Genomic DNA, 20,293 nt, shown 5'->3' with positions numbered 1-20,293 from the left:
GGCTTAGCCCTCTGCTAACACAGACACACCCGGGATCCAGGATTTCAGCAGGCAGCACTCGTTCTGAGAAAATGCATGCCCTCTGATGATAATAATGAGAAGAACTGAAGCAGACTCTGTACTCATGCCAGGCTGAGGGCGGAGGGCATTAAGAAGTCTCTCTAAGTCTTGAAGTCACTTAGTTTGAAGTCATGTAGTAAATAACAAATAAAGGGACTTTACTGCAGAAAAAAAATACAGGGAAATTTTGCATAAAGCAGGGTTTCTCAACCTCAGCAGTACTGGCATTTGAGATCAGATAATTCTTTGGCTGTCCTGAACACTGTAGGATGTTTAGCAGCAATCTTGGTCTCTCCCTTCTAAAGGCCAGAAGCAATCCCAATGCCCAGTTCTGACAACCAAAAATGTTTCCCAAATTGCCAAATGTCCCCCGGGGGGCAAAATCCCCACCCTCCCACCCCCACCGCATTTGAGAACGACTGGCCTAGTCTTCTGTACAGGAAGAACATAAAAATGTTTAGAATTTCTTCCTTACTCCCTTCTATCTGAAAAATCTCTGCAGAGAAAATGGACCGAGGATGGGGGAGATGGCAACCTTTGTCTTCTTACGGCAACCCCAATCTCTTAGCCCTCACAACAATCCCGAGAAGCATTATTCTCGTTTTACAGATGAGGAAACCTATAATTAATGTTAACTTGCCCAAAGTTCTGCTAAGTTCAACAAGCTTGAATGGATTTGGTGACAATATTCAAGGTTCTAAACACTCCTGCCCCAGGGAACCCTTCTACCTAGGTAAACAGAAATTCCATGATTTTAATGAGACAGATATTAATAACCCTCTACATATACCCCAAGCTAACATGGCACAAATCCTATCCATCTATTAGGAACTACTTGTTCAGGAAAAATCCAACATGCCGCCACTTCATACGAGCAACATATGCAAGAGCAGTTGAAAGAAAGAATTGCTACAGGCGGCCGTGCTTTGTGAAGGCAACAGGGAAAGAGAGAGAGGATGAATGTTATCTGGAAGCAGGATCCAAAACCAAGCAACACCTGCCTCCGAAGAAGCCTGGGCTATCGCTGTCTCTGAACACACTACTCTCTCCATGTAACTTTCGGAGCAAAACCAAAAGACTCTCTCAACAAGGGGAATCCCAGGAGTTATAGAGGCTAACTGGTGATCTAGTAGGAAGGGCAGCTTTGGCACAATTCCTACCAATTCCAGGAGGGTGGTCTGGAGCAAGCCCAATGGCCTCCCTTAGCCTCAGTTTCCTATCCACGCAATGGAGACACTGCCAAATGGAAAGCAAGACTAACTAGCACTTAGTAAAGTCTGCATGACAGCTTAACTAAGAACTTCATCTCGTCCTTGTCCCTTAAATGAGGGCCAGGAGCCTTCATGAAGCTTAAGCTCACCCCAAAAACAAAGTCTTTTCTGTCCGAATGGGTATCTGTTCAATTTGTCAGCCCTAGAGCATCAACAGGCCCAGTCCCTCTCCCTGTGAAGAGAAATACTTTTCCTCCTTCTAAGCAGCATGTGGAGGGGGTGACAGAGCCCACAGTGGAATGGACTAGCGCCCACTCATCCACCTGGTGAGGAAAACGTGGGGCAACTCCTTTTTGCCACACTGTGAGCCATAACTGGGTCATTCGGTCAACTCCTCCCAAATGCTCATTAATCACCACCACAAATGCACTCCTTCTCCTCAGTGGTCAAGAAAACTCACTAACCCAAATTCACCATATCAAAGTACTTTTTCATCTTTAAGAGTCCAGTTAACTAGCTGGACAAGCCAGCAAAACTTCTGTTAGGATTGTCAATAGATTAATTAATTGTTTAGATTCTGTTAATTAACTGATTGTCTATCCGCTAATTTTCTTTTGCCTTCCTATTTCCAACCTTAAATTAGTTTTTTCTCCAAGATTCCAAAGATAATCCTTCTCTCTGATGTAGCAGAGTGAAATGGTTGAGACTCTAAAACCTACAATAAAAAATCCATTGGCATCTTGGTTCCATCACTTAACTGTATGACACTGGGCAAATTACTTAACTTTGTGCCCCAGTTTCCTCATCTAAAAAATGGGGACAGTAATGATATCTACCTTATATTATATGTTTATGCAACTAAATATTAAACATAAAAGTCTAACTCCATCCTCTTCTCATCCCTTTAACAATGTAACAGTATAACAAATGAATACTTGCTTGAATCCATTATTCTCTCAAGGAACAGAGATGGAAAGCCACAAATTTCATTTTAATTTCAAAATCCTTAATGCTTCCACCAAAAGTTGTTTGTTGCTTAAAATGAAAAAGGCAAAATATAAAGAAAAAATAAATTACCCATATTTACACAATCCAAATACAACTCACCACTAACATCTGGAGATATTCCTTCCAGGTATTTCACACAACTGAAAACTGAAATTGAAAGATACTTCATAACAATTGGATCAGTTTATACAATTTTATATTCTACTTTTTCATGTTGCCAGGTATTTTGCCATTCCATCAGAAGTTCTTCCAAAATACAAAATAAGTCTTCCAAAGTGCCCTTATCAAACTTACTGTAGAATTACTAGGAAAAATTGGTCTATAGTTAGGTGTTTTGGCTCTTTTTTTGGTTCTGACCTGTGTTTTTAACCTAAACATATTCCACATAATCAGGAAGCCCAAAAACAAAAAAATGAAAGCTCCAGACTCCCAGCTACTTTGAATTTTAAGTCCAAGTCTTTTGGCTAATGCAAAAACGTATAATACAGCATAATTATCCAGCTCCCTGCTCTGAGCACCTCAACTTGCCCTACAAGTGCTTCCCAGTGGTATCATTAACCCCATTTTACAGATGAAAAAGGTACTACAGCAGTGATGTGACTTGTCTAAATACGAATTATCTGCTTACCAACCTAAGAACAGAATCCAGAACTCCTAATATTTACCACAAAATTATAGATCTGGGCTAGGCTCATGAGGACACTACAAAAAAATACTAGAGGGAGTTCTGATAGTTCTGAAATGACCCCAACACTGTTTCTGGAATACCCTGGTGATCTAAGGGCATCCTCCCAGGGGTGTGAGAAAATCTATCTAATCAAGATCTCCAAGCATGTTTTGTTGGCACTGGATGGCCAATTATCACTGTCCAAAATTACAGGCAGAGAAATTGAACAGAAGGAAGGTTAAACACACATCCCCAACAATCTGTGACTAAGACAAGACTAGTCTTCCTCTCCCACCTCAGCTCACCCCATGTGAAGCCAAAGAGGCAAAGTTTCCATGCGGACTGACAAGGAGAGTGGGGACTTTGCTGCCTCCAACAGTAAGGAAAAAGTGACTGTGGAAAGGGGGGATGAGGTGGGGGGATGAAAGGAGGACCTACGACAAGGCAGAGATGGGGCAAGTGCCAAAACCAGTGGAGCTGGAGGAACACTCATGATGTAAGATCTGCACATGAGTCCGGAGGGATGTGCCAGGTGACACATTCAGCGTTGGCTCAGGCACTTCCCAAGTGGTTTACAGGGGCGGAGAGCCTTCAATATTGGAGATCCCAACCCCATAAAGCCTGATGTGACTGAGTCAAATCTCTGTAATCAACAGATAAAATGTCTATCTATGGAATTACTCACCCAAAACACAGTGGCAGCATTCTCTCATCCTCATTAAAGGACAAACACCACACCACTATGAGATTTTAACTCTTTTTATTAATGTGGAGACTTCTCCCATCCATGGCCTCATATTTTCTAGGCCAGAAATTAAAATGTAAAACTTTGGAATGTGAAGTCAGCCAACACCACCCATCTAAAGTAACTAATTTCCGTATTTAACACGGAGCAGGAAGGTTGCAGAATTTGCTAAGCTAGATTACGGCTAGCGACAGGTTCAAGATTCACCACCGAAAAGCACGAGGACACAATTTTAGCTCAGTGAGAATGGCTGATGACAATTTGAACCTAGAATTAACACTGATATGCCTATGATTACTCATCTTGCACCTTGGTGTGGTTCTCTCGTCCCAAAAGTCAAGCGTAGGTTAACTACACCTCACAGAAGGGGATGGATTTGGTAATGCAGATTCAGTGGAAACGTACATCTATACATCCAAACTATCCAAGGCCGGAGAAGCTGTCCCCTTCCCTTCCCCTGCCTACTTACCAGTACAAACTGAAGTTAGCAAAAATATCTTTCAAGACAGGCATACAAACACATACAGATTTTTAGCTTAAAATACACAGAGTTGCTTCCATTTAGCTTACCGCCCTCAGTTACTCTCCTCCTCGTCAATCTCCTCTTTATGGGCCTTGCTTAATGTGGGACTTAGAGCTCGTTCCGGTGAAGCACAGAACCGCCATCCTCCAAACACCGGTGAATCAACACAGGCCTCTAGAGCCCTGTACTCTTGTACCTCTCTGCCACGTCAAAGGGTGACACAGCATCCAAAAGCTAGCACAGGCTTTGCCAAGCCCCCTACCAGAAGCATGGTGTCCCTGGACAGGGTCACTACCAACCCTGCAGTACACTTCACGGGTCACTTCCCACCCACAACACAAGACTCGGTCTGGGGCTCTGCATTTCGGCACCATGTAGAAATCTAAGTCCTCTGAAGGGCTTATTGAGGAGTTACAAATGGTTAGCAGGGAAATGAACAATTACGCGAATTGAGTCCATGTATGCGAAGGGGAAATAAGCTAATTCAATGTAGCTCCCAAAACCAAAACCAGAAGCAAGCCAGGGGCGGGGGAGGGTGGGAATTACAGGCAAACAAGCTCAATACAGAAATAAACTTTTTAGCAGTGTGGGAGGTAGTCGATTCTCAAAATCTCCACATGGCCAAGCAGAGGCTCCTGTATCAGGCAGTAGTTTCAAAATTTGTTCAAACTAAAATTCCACGATTCTTCACAACTTGCATTACACAAAGTTTAATAAACTTGAACCCCTGAGCCAAAACCAAAGAACTAGGAAATAAGTGGGAATGCCAACACTTTAAGATAACTCCTATACAGACAACTTGTCAGACATTAAATCTTCTACTTGTAAAGTCTTGTTAATGGGATCAAATCTATAATAAGTTATTGACCGTTTCCAACGCCAGTAGTAAATACAACAGGAGTGTTATAAAGAAGTAAAACACACCCGTAATCAGCAATAACCTTTAAAGAAAATTTTCACTTAATTTACACTGATAGGTTGAAGAAACAAATCAAATCAATGAGGGGGCTGGAACCAAGAAGGAAAGCAAAGAAGAGGTGAAAAAGTAGGGAGGGGGAGTAGGAGATGATCAGAAAGAAGTGCCCTTTTCAGATATTAGCTCAGCGACAATCTTCCTCAAGCAAAAAGAGGAAGATTGGCTACAGATGTTAGCTCAGGGCCAACCTTCCTCACAAAAGAAAGAAAGAAAGAAAGAAATGCCTTTTTAATATGAGTGCCATTTAGATTTGTGCCCTCAAAAAGCTTAGAAGGGTCCATGTGGCATTCTTCTTCTAGTGGATGAGAACAGAACAGACAGACTCCCTAATACCTACATTTTTAACTAATCTACCCATCTACCTGGGTATGAGCCATAGATGGGAAATGAGAAAATCAATGACCAAAAAGCAAGCCTATTAATGGAACGGGGTAGGGGTGGGGGGGAATCATAGTTTTCTGTTTAAAGCACTTAAAGCAAAAGTTGACTTTTGTAAAACTCTGGCTTCAACATTTCTCTCTACTTCAACAAATTTTAGACACTTGAATTTCACGACAATTCAAAGCTGATAATTTTGACGGTGGTTCTGACTACAGTCAGGAAACAGAATCACACATATAAACTTATAGTCAGTAGCAGCAAAACCCTCCCCTCCTCGGGGGAGAGGCGCAAATGCGTTCCCCTTGCATCTTTCTCCGCTGTTGATGGCGTACTTAGGACCGGTAAGGGTGTCACAAGAAGGCAGGGATTTAGTTCTTTCGATCATTTATACTGAAACACAAAAGAGTTCAAAGACCCTAAAATGTCAAACTAGGCAAAAATTAAATCCAGATCAAAGAAAATAAAGCTAAATATGATTACAGCATTGTCTTAGTATTCTGCACTAACTAAAGTCTTTGGTAGGCCCTATAAAAGGCACGCCAACTGAACCACACCCAGCAGAAATAATTAATAACCTCTTTGTGCATTCCAATTTTACTTTCTTCCTGTCTTCCCTCCACCTCTGGTGGAAAGAGCCAAAATGTGTATTCCCCCAACACTATCACAGGAAACAAAGCAAGGGAACTCCAGCTACATTGAAGGATGTCAAACTCCCAGGCATGCCAAGCAGGATGTCAAAAGTCATGCCCCATATTTGGCCAAACAAAAATACCCTTAATATATTTATAGCCGGAATCAGTAACTATAAATCCAAAAGCTATAACCTGATGAAAGACGGAAGGGGCATTAAATTCGAAAGTTTTTAACTCTACACAAGTATGCTGTCCTGGTGACATTCAAGTTCATTTGCACAGTAAATGTGGCCTAACAAGTCATTCTACTCTTATCCGCGGGCCCATGACCTGATGTGCCCTGTGCAGGTCTGCAGGAAGGCGGCTGCTAACTTGTTTCAAGCCAGAGTAACAAGATAGCAGCCTGAGGGAGCAGGGACACCCGACCAGAGAGGCGACCTTTTCTGCAAAAGGCAGGTCACAGACTTGAAAGTTTGCTTAATAAAATTCAATGTCATTTTTTTAAGCAAGTTCCCGGAAACAGTCTCAGCAAGCCAACCAGAAACAAGCTTAACAGGGCATGTGACTAAAGGAGGGGTCTCCATTTCACATCCCAGGGGCGCATCCACACAGCTAAGGATCACAAAGAATTGAGTCATGAAAGGAATTCCTCTGATGCATTACCTTGGAATCGGAAATGTTTTAAGTTTCCATTTTATCCTTCAGACTTCATTACTTCCTCCTCCCGGTCCCCTTTAAGAGTTATTTGAAACACAAATGGGGGTGGGGAGTGTAAATAAGGCTTAACTGGAGGCCCTGAGCTGTCAATCGCAGTAGAATCCATCTCAGCTCAAGACTCCGAGATTCAATGTGTTTTCCTCTTTCTCTTCCTGCCTTTTATATAAACAGAGGCGCAAGTCATGGTTGGTCTCAGAACCACAGCCATCCACAGCTTGTCTTTGATTAAAATGTCTCCATAATTTCATCACAAAAGAAATTAAGTAGGGCCTTTCTATGGATACATTCAATATCTGATCTAACCCAAGATCTTTTACACATTATTCATAGGATCACATGGCCCGATAATCATTATTTTTAACATGTTTCTTAGAAATACAATTTAGAAGGAATGCAATCAAACGGTAATGAATTCTGAAACTAATGGACCTTTTTTTTTTTGGGTGAGGAATACTGACTCTGAGCTAACATCTGCGCCAATACTCCTCTATTTTGTATGTGGGACACGTGCCACAGCGCAGCTTGATGAGCAGTAAGCAGGTCTGCCGCAGGGATCCGAACACGTGAACCGCGGGCAGCGGGAACTTAACCACTACCCCCACCAGGCCAGCCCTGAAACTGACTTCAAACATGCGCCTCCCCACAGTTTGAGGAGAAAAAACACTCAGCAAAAATATTGGCTACATGTGTATCAATATAATATTCTCTCTCTTTTATTCTATATCTCCAAGAGCCTCACCTTTAGCTCAAAATAAAGCAATCAGAGGGGAAGGGGGTCTGGGGTGGGCGAAAGGGGTAAAGGGGTGCATATGTACAGTGACAGACAAAAATTAGACTACTGGTGGTGAGCACGAGGAAGTCTATTCAGAAATTGATAAGTAATAACGTATACCCCAAATTACAATGTTGTAAACTATTATGATCTCAATAAAATTACTGTGAAAAAAATAAAGAAATCACACTAAGGAATATGCAATGGCACAAGCTTTAGTACTCAAATTATTTATTAAATAGCTTGAAACTTGACTAAGTGGAGCAGATTACTTTAAGAATATTTACTTCTGAGTTTAGATGCCACAGCGAGAAACTCAGGCTGAAAAGATCATGAGGAAGGGCAGTCTCCGAAAGGGCGGTGAAAGACAGTGGGGAACTAGTCCCCAAACACAGGGGGACCCACCTAAACACTGAACTGTGGGCAGGGTAATTCTTAAAGCTCATGACAACCATGCTTTAAAATTTTTATTTCAGTAATTTGAATTGTTTTCTTTTTTTTTCTTTAGTATGTTCTCAGTATAACTAATTATCAAAGGTTTCAAAATAGCATTTCAAGAAATACAAAGCACCTCAAAAAAAACATGCCAGGGGGGCTGGCCCCGTGGCTGAGTGGTTAAGTTCGCGCGCTCCGCTGCAAGCGGCCCAGTGTTTCATCGGTTCGAATCCTGGGTGCGGACATGGCACTGCTCGTCAGACCACGCTGAGGCAGCGTCCCACATGCCACAACTAGAGGAACCCACAACGAAGAATACACAACTATGTACCAGGGGGCTTTGGGGGGAAAAAGGAAAAAATAAAAAAAATCTTTAAAAAAAAAAAAAAAAAAAAAAAAAAAAAAAAAACATGCCAGGAATACCAGAATACGGTATTACAGGACTGCTACACAGCAGTGTGGTCACAGCTGGGGAAGCATCCATTACAGAACCAAAAAAGATGTAAATCACATCAAAAACACTTAACTACAAGAGTTTTTAACCCTAATAAATTTCTTCAGCATTAACTTTTTAATTATCTCATATACTGCAGAATAGAACAAAAACAGGAATAAATACCATTTTGGTGACCTCTTCTAAAATGTAAAGCCATTAAATACTGGTTTTAAATCAGCGTTATATCAATGTGAAACCCTGCATGTTGATACTAATGCATGTAATAAACTTAGGCCCCAAATAATTCATAATTCATGAATTCTAAAGAGTTCAAGAAAACAATTTGGGCACACAGGTAACAGAAGAGAGGATAGGAATCTTTCACATTCAATGTATGCAAATGTCATAATGGACCACTGAAGAGAAAGTTAAATTCTAAAAGGTTGAAGAAGAGAGACCAATTCAGTCCCACGGATTACATAAAACTCTCCCAGTAGGATGGTCCACAGGAAGCTTTCACATTCATTGCATGTAAATTTCATGATGGCATGCATATCTACCCATCCAGAGGGAAAACGTTTACATTCAGGCTTTACAGAGATGTAACCAGCTTGGTACCAAGAACACAAACAACCTCAGTTGATATTTACAAGTTCTGCATGTTCCCCTCAGCTACCTCCCCCTCGGCTCCCTGCAGAGAGGGAGGTCGGCTGGTGCAGACAGGTGATGTAATGCTGGCCTTAAACTAGCTGAGATTCTCTCATGTTCAAATCACAGTATGGCGGGCTGAAACCTGACACTGAACCCTCTGATGGTGTGACAAGTAGATGATTCCGCAAATTAAGCATCACAGAGTCAAGAAGCAACATCATCTCTGATACAAAATTATGGTGACTGAATGGACCTATCTTGATGCATTTATCTTGATGCAACCCTACACTTAAGGTTATATGAAAATAACTGAAAAAATTCCTTTTACGTCAAACTAAAACAATAAAATCCACATTTGACCGTCATTACCTCAAGAATCTGCCAAAATAAGAGCCTCTAGCTAAACCATATGCAAACCATTTCCTTCGACCTTGCTTCCAAGCAACCAAACTGTCTGAGGTATTTGATATTTACTTGTATAGACCATTCCTAAATATTTATGTGGTTATTTTGTTTTCAAGCTTTGCAGGACACAATATTTACAAGCGTAGGAATTATGTAATTCAATTATAATTTCTCTCTCCAAAATGGATTTGAAATCCAAATGGATTTCTTTTCAGATACAGAATGCAGGGTAAGCCCTTTTCACACTCACCCTCATAAAACCCTCCCATTCCATTTGCATAGGGATTTCTCACTCAGACAACATGGGTCTTCCCTCAAGCCACCTGAGCGGCAGGCTTCTGTGGCATGGTAGTGAGGGAGAAAAAAACACTAATTTTTCTAGGTTAAAAGAAGTAAAATTGATATGAAGACGAGGGGGACTGAGGAGGCCTCTAGTGAAGTGCCTCTAGGCCTCAGATAATTATTCAAGAGATACCAAACTACTGAAAAGATCTTTATCTTCCCACACAATCCAAACTGGTTCTCCTCTTCCTCCTTTCCTCATTAGGCCTCTCTCTGGGCTAGAGTCAAGAAAGACTCAGCCGGTTAATCATGCTCTTTTGAGATTTTTTTAGGGCAGTTACAAAATGCACCCACTGAGGTCCCCTCCCCCTTCCTGATGCCAGATTCCTTTAGCTACTTTCAAATTTTTAACTCAGCAGACCCCTCACATGCAGTGCAAAGGCAATTCTGTAACAACTTCAGGATCATGGCTGTAAACAGAAAAACATTTTTCCTTAATTCTGATGCTTATCAAATCTCTAATGTAACAAAAGTTGAGATTCACAAAACCATGACCCATTTTCCAGATTTGCAAAAAACAGCAATTGAGAAAAATCTGTTCATCCAAGAAATATGCTTAATCAAACAAATGGAAACAGGCCACCCCCTCTCCCACCCTCCTTCATCACAGCTTTGCTTTAATTAGATGAGTTGGGCAGCATATCCATAGCTGTTAACGTCAGGGGCTTAGCATTAGCATCAGTTCTGTAACTTAAGCCATACAGAATTAAGACGCTGTGATTAAGGCAAATATCACCTAGGGGGAAAAATTAATGAAGGCAGGAAAAGATTTTCTTTTTAGGTCTCAAAGACCCATAGAGAGATTTGGAACCAAGCCACATTCAAAAAGGTGGCAGCCTCAGGATTTCCATGTATGCGGCTGGCAAGGGTGTGTGAGAGGAGAGCAGGGCCTGGTGGAGATAACAGCATGTCCATGTCACAGGTGCCGCAGCGTAGACCAATGGGTTATACCCTTTAGAGGTGGCAGCCTCTTCTGAGAAGACAGATGTGCCATCCACCATCCCTAAGAATTAAAGAACTCGTGTGACAGTGTCAGATAGGACAAGCTACCTTGAAAGAAATGACCTGTCCTCCCACAGATCTACAAATTGACTTCTACCTCTCCTCCCAGAGGGAGATGAGACCTACACTTCTCTCCTTCGAAACTGGAACCAAGTGAGACACACAAGTTGAAGCATGAGGATGTTTTACACAGCTCTCTACTTACCCAATGAAAAGACCAAAGATGAGCTGCAATTTCGAACTGACTCGATCTACAAACATTAATAGTGGGAAAAATTAGATTGGCCAATTCCATATGGTTTCCTAGTTGCTTCTGACTGATTCACCCTGACATCTTAGGAAGCACGCCAAGTGTAGGTATCCTGGTGTACTGTGAAAGCTATTTTGTCCACCTGGAGGGTAACTTACACATTTAATACAACCTAACAGTAGTGAGCTATCCAGTCTATGTTTGTTTCACTGTCTCCCACTCCCCAGCAGGGTATCTTTTAAACAAACACTATCTGCTACTATAGGTATAAACATAATAGGAAAATAGCTTTCTACATTTCAACACTTGTTATTTCTAAATGGCCAATAAGTTTTAATAAATCTGTATTTGTGACTTTTGATATGCCACAACAGTTTTTATTGCATAAACCTTTTAGTTCACCATAAGCTAGTCAGACTCACTCCAAGTATTCTGAATACATTCAGCTTTGTCTGTCTGTTTGCCATCAATTTTGGGGTTAGCCTACCCAAATTTAACCTCCTCTGGATCCGCTGAAGCATCTCATTATAACCTTCTTCATTCCTGTACTTAGGTTAGTGGATAAAGATATATTACAGTGAGAAAGTTATCAAGGATATCTAATATTTAGCTAATGCAGTATTAGAACTGACATTTAAATTTTAAAGCATCTTTTTAAGCCAACATAACTTTCCCTCACAATTAGCCTAAGCATATTCTGAGGTGGCTAACTTCAACTTCAGAATTTCCAATTTTTTAAAAAAAAAAAACCAAGAATTATATTCAATAGTTATCTATCTTTCTTTGAATCTCTCTGCTCCCAGGACACTGAGCATGAAAGCTAATTTTAAAGAACAGACCAAGGAAAAAGCTAAATATTTTGTAAATGCCTACTATTCATATTAAGTCAATTACATAATCTGTTCCACATATTACCAAATTCTGTATGTCAGTTTTAAATCAAATGCAGTTGGGGCGAGCCCCGTGGCCAAGTGGTTAAGTGCATGCGCTCTGCTTCGGCGGCCTAGGGTTTTGCTGGTTTGGATCCTAGGCGAGGACACAGCACCGCTCATCAGGCCATGCTGAGGTGGCATCCCACATGCCACAACTAGAAGGACCCACAACTAAAAATATACAACTATGTACCAGGGGGCTTTGGGAAGAAAAAGGAAAAATAAAGTCTTTAAAAAACAACAACAACAACAAATGCAATCCTATTTTCATAATTTCTTATAAAGATAAAGATGAAATTTCACAAAAAAATTTTGTCTATAACACAATATTATTTTCGTAATCTATATAAAGTCCAAGTTCAATCTGACAATAGAGACTCTCCTACCTATACTTCTCAAACTTTCTGTGTGTATTTCATGGGATATCCATCACTCAGAGAAACTGATGCTTCCCCTATTTTTATGCCTTTATGAATGCCAGTCCATCATTTCAAAAGTAAATTTAAAAAATAAGATGGATAGAAAGATGGATGTGCCAATGGACAGATATATGATAAAAGCAAGTGTAAAAAAGGTAGTAGTAGAAACTAGGTGGTAGGGATATGAATATTCAATGTAGAATTCTTTCAACTTGGCTGAACATCCGAAAAATTTCATAATGAGATCTTGGGAGAATAACAACCCATTTTCAAGGCCCATCTCAATGGCCAACACAGAACTCATTTTTCTCTAAGGCACTTAACCCTTTCTACCATTGTATCACAGTTATTTACACGTCACATCTAATCTCCCTACAGGACCCACGTTTGAATCATTTCTCTATCATTCAAATGCATCTGGTACAACATCTTGTACTCAATAATCATTAACAAATGGGGAAAATACTCTGACCAACTGAAAATAAAATAATCATAGCTCTTTAGTTATACTACTAATAGAATTATTCTCATATAATACAGGTTGTGATCACCTTGAACACACAGGAAGCTGAAATATACAAGACCCATGTTTCAATTGTTTTCCCATCCAGATATTTACAATATAACTGAGACACTAAAACACGCAGACCTTAAAGTTAAATTGTACTACACAGCAGCACGAATTAGGAGATTACCAGGCACTCACTCCGAGAAGGCATGGCAAGAGCCGAGACTGCAAGTTGGTGGAAGTGACTTGAGCCTTGCAGACTAAGCAAAATTTGCAGAATTTCCAGTAGAGGCAAAGGATGACCCAAGTCCTGGGGACATGATGGTCTAGACCTCAAAAAAGAGCTAACCTAGGGGGATGGTTAGAGGCTGGGAAGTGAAAGTCTCAAGAGACTCTGAGAAAGCAGAGTTAGTGGACTTGGGACACTAAATGCCACGAGAAGAAAGTGCTGAAGATGACAGCCAGGTCTGAAAAATGAGGGAAGGGCTAACTAGACCACTAACCAAATTGGGGAACTTGAGATGGGAACCTCATCTAAGAGTAAGAGGAAATACAGCGTGCCTGGGTTTAGACATGTTGAATTTGAGGTGAAAGTGGGACATTTATGGCCTTTAGGTAACTAGAGACATAGAATAGAGGGGGGTAAGCCACATAGGAAAGAACCAGATAGAAAGTCCACAACTAGTCCCAAAGTATACTTACAACTGAGAAGAGAAGGAAAAACAATGAGTGAACCAACTGGAGGAAAAGCCAGAATAGGGAGGAGCATCAGGATAATACAATGTAAGAGAGTCCAAATAAGAAAGGATATCTACAGAGGGGGTGCTCAATGCACAGCTGAGAAAAACGAAGAACTGAGACACCCTTGCCAGCCTTAGTGAGATACTGACCATAAAGAGTGCACCTTCAGCACTCATGAGAAACCCAAAGCTGGGGGCTACAGAAACTCATCACGCAGCCCTGTCTCACTATTTTTCTGTAATATATATGGCCTGAAATAAAGGACACACGTCGAATTTACGTCCTTATTTAAGCAATGCATGAAGGTGAAAATTCACTAAATAATAAACAGAAGAGGGACTGTAAATTTAGCTTTCTAGTTTATTTCTAATCTAAAGGTTTGCTTTTCTTTTTCAGCTTATATCAAAAGCTATATGAGGATGAAAAGGGGGGGGGGGGAAGGAAGGTGGCCCAAATGTCTTCCAAGTGGTGAGAATAACTCAGCCCAAACTCAGTACTCACACTGCTTAATCCACTAGGTGATAAACCACAGGTAGACTGAGCAAAGTGGGATGCCATGGGGGGGGGGGGGGGACACACGGGACCTTTAAAAAGGTTGAACCATATAAAATCACCAGTATACAAAAATGTATTTTCATGTTTCATACGTTCCTTAGATGACCACACATAAGAAGCAGTAATTCGCCGCAAAAAACTTCTGTGCCACTGACTTGAGTTTTATTGGCCCTAATCAGGAATTAGCAAAAAGGCTGAATTCTTCCATGCTTTAGCACATTTGTATACAGCATATCCATTGGAATACAAACCTTTATCTCTTAGACACGGAAAGTAAACATTTTTCCAAGTTCATCTGGTCCTCTCTGTTTCACCACTGAGAAACAACCACATCAACTTCACAATTTTGTATCCACCAAAAAAGGGTAGTTATCTGACCCAAGGGAGGCCCTGGGGGGCTAGGCAAGTCTCTCCAAGTTGTTCCTATGAAGCCCAGGGTAAATCTTGAACGGTAGAGAAGCAGGGCTGAATCTACTCTGCTCACTCCATGCTCCCTACGACGGCAAACTCCTTTGCCCTCTCCAATCACCATGGGGTTTATACTGCCTTTCCAAGAGTATTCCAGGAAGCCCCAAAATTACAGCACGCACACACACACAAAAACTGACCGAGTAAATTCCCATGATGCCAGGGTACTGGGTAGTTTCCAAGGGCAGAGTGTTCCAGAAAAACGCAAACAGTTCAGGCTCCCCAAAGAAATTCTAGGCAAATACAGGCAGCTGCTCTCCTAGAAAGTCATACAGAATTGCAGTTTAGGAGCTTGGATGAAGGAAGATTAGAGCACAAAGACAGGCAAAAAGTTTCCAGCCTATTAGGGATTCTAACTAACCAGTGAGTATTCTTTCCCCTCATCCTCATTTCAAATGTCCACTTCAAAGATTCCCTGTGCAGTGCAGGGTATCGAGCAATATTTCTGTCCGCGGGCAATGTGATTGACAGCCTTTCAGTAATTTGGGGGGGGGGGGGAAGGAGGGAGGGGGAGAATGTCAACAAACTTCAACCTTTTTCAAAGTTTACATGAGAATTAAAAATATCTTCTTTCCAGTATTCAAATATTTGCCACTTAAAAAAAAATAGCTGAGTATCATCGTATCATTCAAAAATAGAGGGGACCCCTCCGGCCACATCTCCCCGAGGATTTGCCACAAAAACATAGGTAGAATAAAAATAAAGTTCTTAGGAGTCGCAATTAAGGTACTCATATCTGACATTTATTTTGGAATTTCAGAGCAAAATATTTCATCATAAGACATGTTCACATCAGTCTCACATAACTTTCAGCCTTTAGCAAATAAGATACTTGGGCTGCATAAGCCTCTTACCCATTTTCTTTCTTCATGCTCTCTTCAAACACATATACTGAAATTTTCCCCCGACTATGAAAAAAGGTTTTCTTTAAGGTAAATTCAACAACAAACTAGAAGTTGGCTTCACCAGGATTCTTTAAGTCAAAAGTGACTGTAGCAAGAAAGCAGCCATCTTCCTGCCATGGGATCTCTGTGGCCAAATTACTCACCTTCAGGTTAAAAACCCATATTACAGAATAGACGTGAATTTCAAAATACCAGAAAATGCACTGTCAGCTCATAAACCAAATTAAAGAAACTTCATTCTAAAATAATGTGTAAGCTCTCACAATAAAACAATTTAAACATTTAACAAGCATTGTCTTACTGTTGAAGCATTCTTTTAACTTGTCTTCCAAATTATAATATCAAAACAAAAAAAACAAGTCAACTCAAAACTGCCATCAAAAAAAAAAACAGAGCCAGAGCTCACAATACTAATTCCCAAGCTCTAGAAAGCTTTCTCTGTGAATAAAACAGGTCATGGAAATGAAGTTTCACTATTTATAAACACTGTACATGGTTTAAAAGATCCCGGGTTTTCCAAAAAGTCGTAGCTTCTGCTTTGTGTGTAACCTTATGACAGTTCTAACCAATATTAAAACAAGTGTGAAGCAGATTTAACGTACTATCCCTACAAATAAAAGATGCATATTATGCAAATATAACCAGTATTTAAGGAACTAGACGTTTTTGAACTCTTTAACAGCTTTCCAACTATTTTGTCCTATGCAAATAACTTTCAAACTCTCAAGCAGGCCCCAGGAAGTAAAGCACAAGAAACTACATTTAATTAAAGATTCGGTCAATTCTCAGTAGTAGTAAATCATAGGAAATATTTCATTCCAAAGCAGCCTCTGCTCAGTACTAAAACAGTTAAGTTTGGGTTGATTTGCATTTTAGAATTGGATTTTTTTAAGCTCAGAGTCACAGTAAAATTTCTCCCTTTTATGAATCTTTCAAACAGTGGAGTCTTTCAGACTTGAGAATGAAACTCGGTTTTAACAAGTAACTCATTTTTATGAAATCGCTAATCAGAAGACTAGTTATGAGTTAGAACACTTCAGGTTGTTTCTTTTCTTCTTAAAATACCCTTTTACTCAAAGTGAAAATGCACTTGCTGGAATGTGACTTGCAGCAACCGACTCTGATCACACCTGAAACATTTACCCACTGGAGAATGGCAGCCTGCTCCCTCCCAAAGCCCCCCTAGGTTTCCACTGGCAGCTGCCACTGGGCCTCCAATTCTGAACAGATAATCCTTACTAACACTTACTAGACCTTCTAGCTCTGGTAAGTAAATTTTAAAAAACAAAATTATAATTGCATTTGGGGAGAAAAAAATCAGAACGAGTAAGAACCCAATAAAAATGGTTGGGAGGATGATTTGGCCTTAGAATCCATTTTTTTAAAAAACATTAAATCTTTAAAGTGTAAGTTACATTCCTACTTTAAGAATAACCTGATTCAAGGCCATTTGAGAGGCAAAACCAAAAATAATCCCCAAACTTTGCCTTTCTCTATCTTTAAAGAAAGGCACTCCAGCAAGCTGAAGTAGGCTGGATCCATTTCCAAGGACGTAAAAGAATGGTGTAAGTACACACTGTACTTTGAATGCCCAAAAAAAAAGGGTTTTTTTTAATGGCAAATGCTTATAAGAGCTCAAGTAGGACTGACAGATGAGCAAGTAAGTCAAGTACTTAAATTAAATGTTAAGTCAAATTGGATTTTGGCAGACGATCCTGATTTTGTGACTTACAAGAATACACACCGAGCTTTAAGTAAGGAGGCACTTTACCTTTCGAAACACTTCGTAAAACTGCATGTAATGCCTGGTAATGAGTCTAGAAGTGATACTTTTACTCTAAAACACACTTTGGAAAAAATAAAATCCTGGCTCCTTCTCCAGGAACTTCAATACGATGTGAGTAACTTAACCTTTTTGACACACATTAACCACAGGAATGGCAGTATATGTAAAACAACCCTAGTATAACAATTCCGCAACAAAGATAAATCTTTATTATGCTCTACAGGCAAGATGACGGGTGAGGAAGGAATCTGGCTCAACTAGAGAACCTTCACACAGATCCCTCCACCTGTGACAGTAAGAAACTGTCAGCTTCAGGAGGCCGCAGGGTGAAGGGACCCCGAATAAGCCTCCCCAGAGCCCGTCCTCCCGAGGGCCCGGGGGCCTTCTCTGCCTCGGGGTAGGGATGTGCCCGCCCTCACAGGGAGTCTCTCCTGGTCTCTCTCTGCAAGACAGAAGGAGCCAGAGGCGCCTCATCGACAGTCCTCCACCGAGGCAAGAGGTCCCTGCCGGTCCTCTCGATGCGCACTTCCACTGCGACTCCCCCAAAACACTTGTCACAAAGCCCCCTGCCTTACCCCTCGGATCTGTACCTCTGTGCTCAATAACACCGAGGTGGCAAGGCGAGAAAGAGAGGACACACACCCCGAGCCCTGGTCACCCAGGGGAGCCTCTCCGTGCTTAAGTAAAAACCCCGGACGGAGAGCAAGGCCAAGTTTGGGGGCACTTCCTTGCGTAGAGAAGCGCTGGCCTCACGCAGCAGCGCACGGCCGGGACGCGCTGGCCCTTTAACGGCGCTCGCTTCCTGCGCCCGCGGCCCCTCCCTCATCGTCGCCAGCTCCCGCCCACGCCCACGCCGAGGGTCACACTTGAACTTTAGCTCTCCCCGCGCCGCCGGGCGCCGGCGCTCCGCAGGCGGTGGCCGCCCCTTCGCACGTGTTGGATGCGCTACCTCGGGCTCGGCGCGCCCGGGCCCCTGCGCTCCAGGTCACTTCGGATAAAATCAAAACAAAGCAAAAGGCACATCGGCCTCCCAAAACTGCGCCCCCAGCCCCCACGGGCCGGCTGGCGCCCTGCCTGTCCCCTCCACCTGCAGCCCGGTCCCCGGCGGCGAGGCTCCGATGCCCCTCGCCGCGCCCTCCCCCACCCGGCACGGCGGAAACGGCTCCGCGGCGCGGCCACGGCTGGGGGGACGCGCGCCGCGGGGACGGAGGAGCCGCCCTCAGCCCCGAAGTCCTGGAGGAAAAGGAGCACTGGCAGGAGTCCGCGCGGGCCGTGGGGGAGCGGCTTCCAGGGAACCCCCTTCTCCTTCCACGGGCGAACTTTTCTGCCCGCCCTAATGTCCACTTCTTGGCGTACTTTTTCTTACTCCCTTAGTTCCCAAACGAGCCTTCCCCGTCGCGCTCCAACTTTCCCTGGAGCGCGCACGCACACACTCCTGTCCCCCGACGCCTCCCAGGCAAGCCCACCACCCACATTTGCGACTTCTCGCCCCCTCCCTGCACGCGCTGCCGGCGTGCGCCACTCTCTCAGGCCAAGCAACCTTGCACAGCCGCCCCCTCATCCGCCCCACCGCGACCTCAGGCGGGGCCAGGGGTCCCGCACCCTCTCCCGGTCTGGCCGTGCGCCCCGAGGCCACTCACCTTCCAGCCCGCCGAGCTGTTGCTGTCGCCCTTATCCTTGAAGTAGGGCACGCTCTTGACCATCCACTCGTAGATCTGCGACAGCGTGAGCCGCTTCTCCGCCGAACTCTCGATGGCCTTGGTGATGAGGTCCGCATACGACAGGTTGCCCCACGCGTTGCGGCGGGACGAGCTGCTCTTGCGCGCCTGCCCCGCGAGCGGCCCGGCGGCGGCGGGGGGCACGGGCGGGTGCTGCGACAGCGGCCCGGGCGGCGGGGGCTGCGGCGGCGCCGGGTGCAGGCAGCCCGCCTCCGGGCCCTGGAACTCCCCGCACAGCCCCCCGGTGGCGGCAGCTGCGGCCGCCGCCGCCGCCACCGCTGCCGCCGCCGCGGCCGCCGCCACGGAGCCGGGCGCCTGCTGGAAGTCCCCGCTCTCCTCCAGCAGGCTCAGGTTGCTCATGAAGTCGGCGTTGACAGCGGCGGCCGAGGCCGACGGCAGGCCCGCGGCGGCGTCGGGGTTCGCGGCCGCGCCGCCCGACGGCGCCGGGCTGGAGGTGGCCGAGTTGGACTGGCTAAACTCCGGCCTGGGCAGCGGCCAGGTGCACGAGCGCGGCCGGGGCAGCGGCTCGAAGTCCGGGTCGATCTCCACCACCTGGGGCGCTTCGGCCATGGTGACCCCCGCCCCTCCCCCAGCCGCAGGAGAGCCAAGAAGGGGTACAGCGCAGCCCCGGGGACCAAGGGGAGGGGGCGCGAAGAGCCGGTCCAAGATTTCGGGGGGCGAGGTCGGCGCGGCGAGCGGACAGAAACCGGGAGGAAGGCGCGGCAGAGTAGAAGCGCGAGCCCAGAACTTAACTTCGCGGGTCCATCAAAATCGAGGCTCCTCCGGGTTCGGTGCACGCACGGGACGGCAGGCCAGAGTCGCCGGGCCCGGGCAGCGCGGGCGCCGCGCTCCTGCTGACAGGGCCCGCGGACGGAAGGACGGACGGACGCCGCGGGCCGCTCGCTCTCCCCGGCGGCCCGACCGCGGCGCTGCTGCCTGTTGAATGTGGCGGCGGCGGCTGCGGCGGCAGCGACTACGCGGCCGGCCGACTTACGGGATCTGCCACCGCCCCCCGCCCGCGGCGGCGCGCGCGCCGGCCCGCCCCTGA

At 44.2% G+C, this 20,293-nt stretch overlaps 1 protein-coding gene across 1 annotated transcript in view; it reads right to left on the bottom strand.

The window, feature by feature from the left end:
• Window positions 1–20,190, bottom strand: part of FOXO1 (forkhead box O1) — an 89,961-nt gene extending 69,771 nt beyond the window's left edge. Inside the window, exon 1 of the mRNA XM_023621529.2 lies at window positions 19,168–20,190. Within this exon, the coding sequence (XP_023477297.2) occupies window positions 19,168–19,815 (648 nt within the window). The 5' untranslated portion in view covers window positions 19,816–20,190. The remainder of the gene's footprint in view (window positions 1–19,167) is intronic.
• Between the last annotated feature and the right edge of the window lie 103 nt (window positions 20,191–20,293).

Source organism: Equus caballus, chromosome 17 (assembly GCF_041296265.1).
Source record: "Equus caballus isolate H_3958 breed thoroughbred chromosome 17, TB-T2T, whole genome shotgun sequence".
Lineage (NCBI taxonomy): Eukaryota > Metazoa > Chordata > Mammalia > Perissodactyla > Equidae > Equus > Equus caballus.
This window is presented reverse-complemented; position numbering and strand designations above follow the sequence as displayed.